The sequence below is a fragment of the Dipodomys ordii genome, unplaced genomic scaffold, assembly GCF_000151885.1.
Source record: "Dipodomys ordii isolate 6190 unplaced genomic scaffold, Dord_2.0 Scaffold28, whole genome shotgun sequence".
Taxonomy (NCBI): domain Eukaryota; kingdom Metazoa; phylum Chordata; class Mammalia; order Rodentia; family Heteromyidae; genus Dipodomys; species Dipodomys ordii.
Genome location: NW_012267244.1, coordinates 15,406,661 through 15,409,151, shown reverse-complemented (window position 1 = coordinate 15,409,151; position 2,491 = coordinate 15,406,661). Strand labels below are relative to the sequence as shown.

The 2,491-nt window shown below is 45.3% G+C and overlaps 1 protein-coding gene across 1 annotated transcript in view; it reads right to left on the bottom strand.

Annotated features, from left to right (window-relative positions):
* The window catches only part of Marveld2 (MARVEL domain containing 2), a 14,800-nt gene that overhangs the window by 6,528 nt on the left and 5,781 nt on the right, over positions 1-2,491 (bottom strand). The window contains exons 3-4 of the mRNA XM_013015841.1: positions 569-714; positions 255-426 (exon numbers count right to left, since the gene is read on the bottom strand). Of these exons, the coding sequence (XP_012871295.1) occupies positions 255-426; positions 569-714 (318 nt within the window). The remainder of the gene's footprint in view (positions 1-254; positions 427-568; positions 715-2,491) is intronic.

Sequence of the window (2,491 nt, the reverse complement as noted above, 5' to 3'; positions counted from 1 at the left end):
GAGAGAGAGAGAGAGAGAGAGAGAGAGAGAATGTGTGTGTAGCATTGCTAATCAAACCCAGGACCTTAGGTGAGCCAGGTAAGGATTCTACTACAGAGCCACACTCCCCACATCTGAGTGATAATTTTAACTAGTCACCCTGGAGATCTTTCCTAGACACAGACAGTAGACGGAGATGGCTAGAAACAGTCGTAAGGAGCAGCTCCCACTGGTGCTCTGAGCGTCAGTGCTCCTTGTGGCAGCGGTGCACTGACCTGGCGGTTTTCCGAGCGATGCGGCAACCTGTTCATCACCGCGTCCAGCTCATCAAGCTTCCTCAGCACAGCTTGCACTTCTGCTGACAGCTCTTTGTACTCGGAAAACTGGTCTTGGAACACAGCTTTGTAACGTTCGCGATCATCATCCGTGTGAATTACAGGATATTTCCTGAGGAGAAAAAAAAAAATGGGTTTAGCTTAGTCTTCACTAACCACATGCAACCGTCAGTTAACTTGTTACCCTTGGAGGGCAAACTCCTTATGATTACAGTAACTCGGAGACCAGCAGGAAGGCCTGGCCTGGTACTCACGCCACATAGTCCGGCATCACCACAGGTTTGGGGATGTGGCCTGGGGGGATGTGGCTACTCAGCAGTTCTGGTTTCATTTTTGTTGTTCTCAATTCTGTGAAATTTCCTTCAGGGTCTCTCTGTCTGTCAATGGTGGCCACTTCACACTGCAAGTAGAAGAACAAGGACTGATGTGTAATCAGGAGCAAAAAAAAAAAAAAGAGAAAAAACCTACTGACATTTCCTTGGGAGAAAATGGGGAGGGGACAGGAAGAAGGACATTGCAAGGAACATCTCACTTGAGAATGGCATGGTTTTAGCCATGAAAATGTTATGGTGGCTCCTGTAAAAACAACATAGAAGTATACAACAGGGAAAAATATGCTCTGCCTCCAATCACATACATATCAGAAGTGGGTGAAGAGGGAGGGCTGGGTTAGCTCCCTAGAAGAACACTTGGCTTCTGTGCCCTGGGTTTGATCCTCAGTACACAGTGCATACATGCACACACAATGATGATGGAAATGCCAAGTGAGAGTCTTTGTGTGGTTAAAAGTTCCTGCTTTGGCCTAGTGATAGGACAAGAGGAAATGCTTTGGAAAAGGAAAGGTCCTTGAAATATAACATTTTATCTTCAACTTGTTTCAAGATCAAAGGAATTAAGGCAAAACTAAGGTTGTTTAAGAAATGGCTGAGAGTTCCTGTATATACTGTTAATCTTTGTTTTTTTGTCAGTCATGGGGCTTGAACTCTGGACCTGGGTTCTGTCTCTGAGCTTTTTTTTTTCCCCCCGCCAGTCTTGGGGATTGAACTCAGGGCCTGGGCACTGTCCCTGAGCTTCTTTTGCTTCAAGGCTAGAACTATACCTCTTGAGCCACAGCATTTCCAGTTTTTTCTGTTTATGTGGTACTGGGGAATCAAACCCAGGGCTTCATGCATGCTAAGCCACATTCCCAGCCCTCCCTGAGCCTTTTTTTTGGGGGGGTCCGGTTGTGGACCCTGAACTCTGGGCCTGGGCGCTGTCCCTCAGCTCTTCAGCTCAAGGCTAGTGCTCTATCACTTGAGCCACAGCACCACTTCCGGCCTTTTTCTTTTTTGCTTATGTGGTGCTGAGGAATCGACGCCAGGGCCTCATGCATGCAAGGCAAGCGCTCTACCACTGAGCCACCTTCCCAGCCCCAGGAATAAGATTCTTTAGTTTAGCAGAGGAAAATCCTTTTTCTCTCCAGTAAGGCCTTATTAAATATACTCATGCCGTTCAGTATACACCATGTGGAAAATGACCTATATAATTTGTGGGCAGGGATGGGAGGGGGAGGGGAATCTAAAGGAAGGGGTGGCATTGTCCACAAGAAGAAATATACTCCTTACTGACTTATGAAATGGTTGCCCCTCTGTACAACACCAATAATAAAAATTATTTTTTAAAAAAGGAAAAAACAAAATACGAAACAGGATTTTGACATTTTGCTCTCTATCTTGCCAAGGCAGCTTTTAAAATCTTGTTTTCCCAACTTCCCTGCTACTGACTAGCTTGAAGTTTGGTTTAACATTATGTCATTCTCAAACCACCAGCTCTGAACTCATCAAAGACAGCTAGGGACTGAAGGAGGAAGAGGCGTCTCATGCCTCACCAGCCCAGGTGACAGGTACGGAATGGAGAAGCTCTGCACACAACTGGAGAAAACTTGATGATCTCTATCTGGAGGAAGAAAGGGTGCTGAGCCACTGGAGCTCAAAGCAGGGAAAGAAAGCATTGTTACTAAACAAGGCTCTTAAAAGAATGGATATGAAGTTAGCCTGTGTTCAGTTGTGGTCTCAGATGGTCAGGAATCACTTCATCTGAATTAATTCCTGTAGCTTCAGTCTGCAAACGAAGCATGGTAGATGTTGACACACTTCCTAAGGCATTGTTGGTTTTGTTTTTTTGTGTTTTTTTTTTTT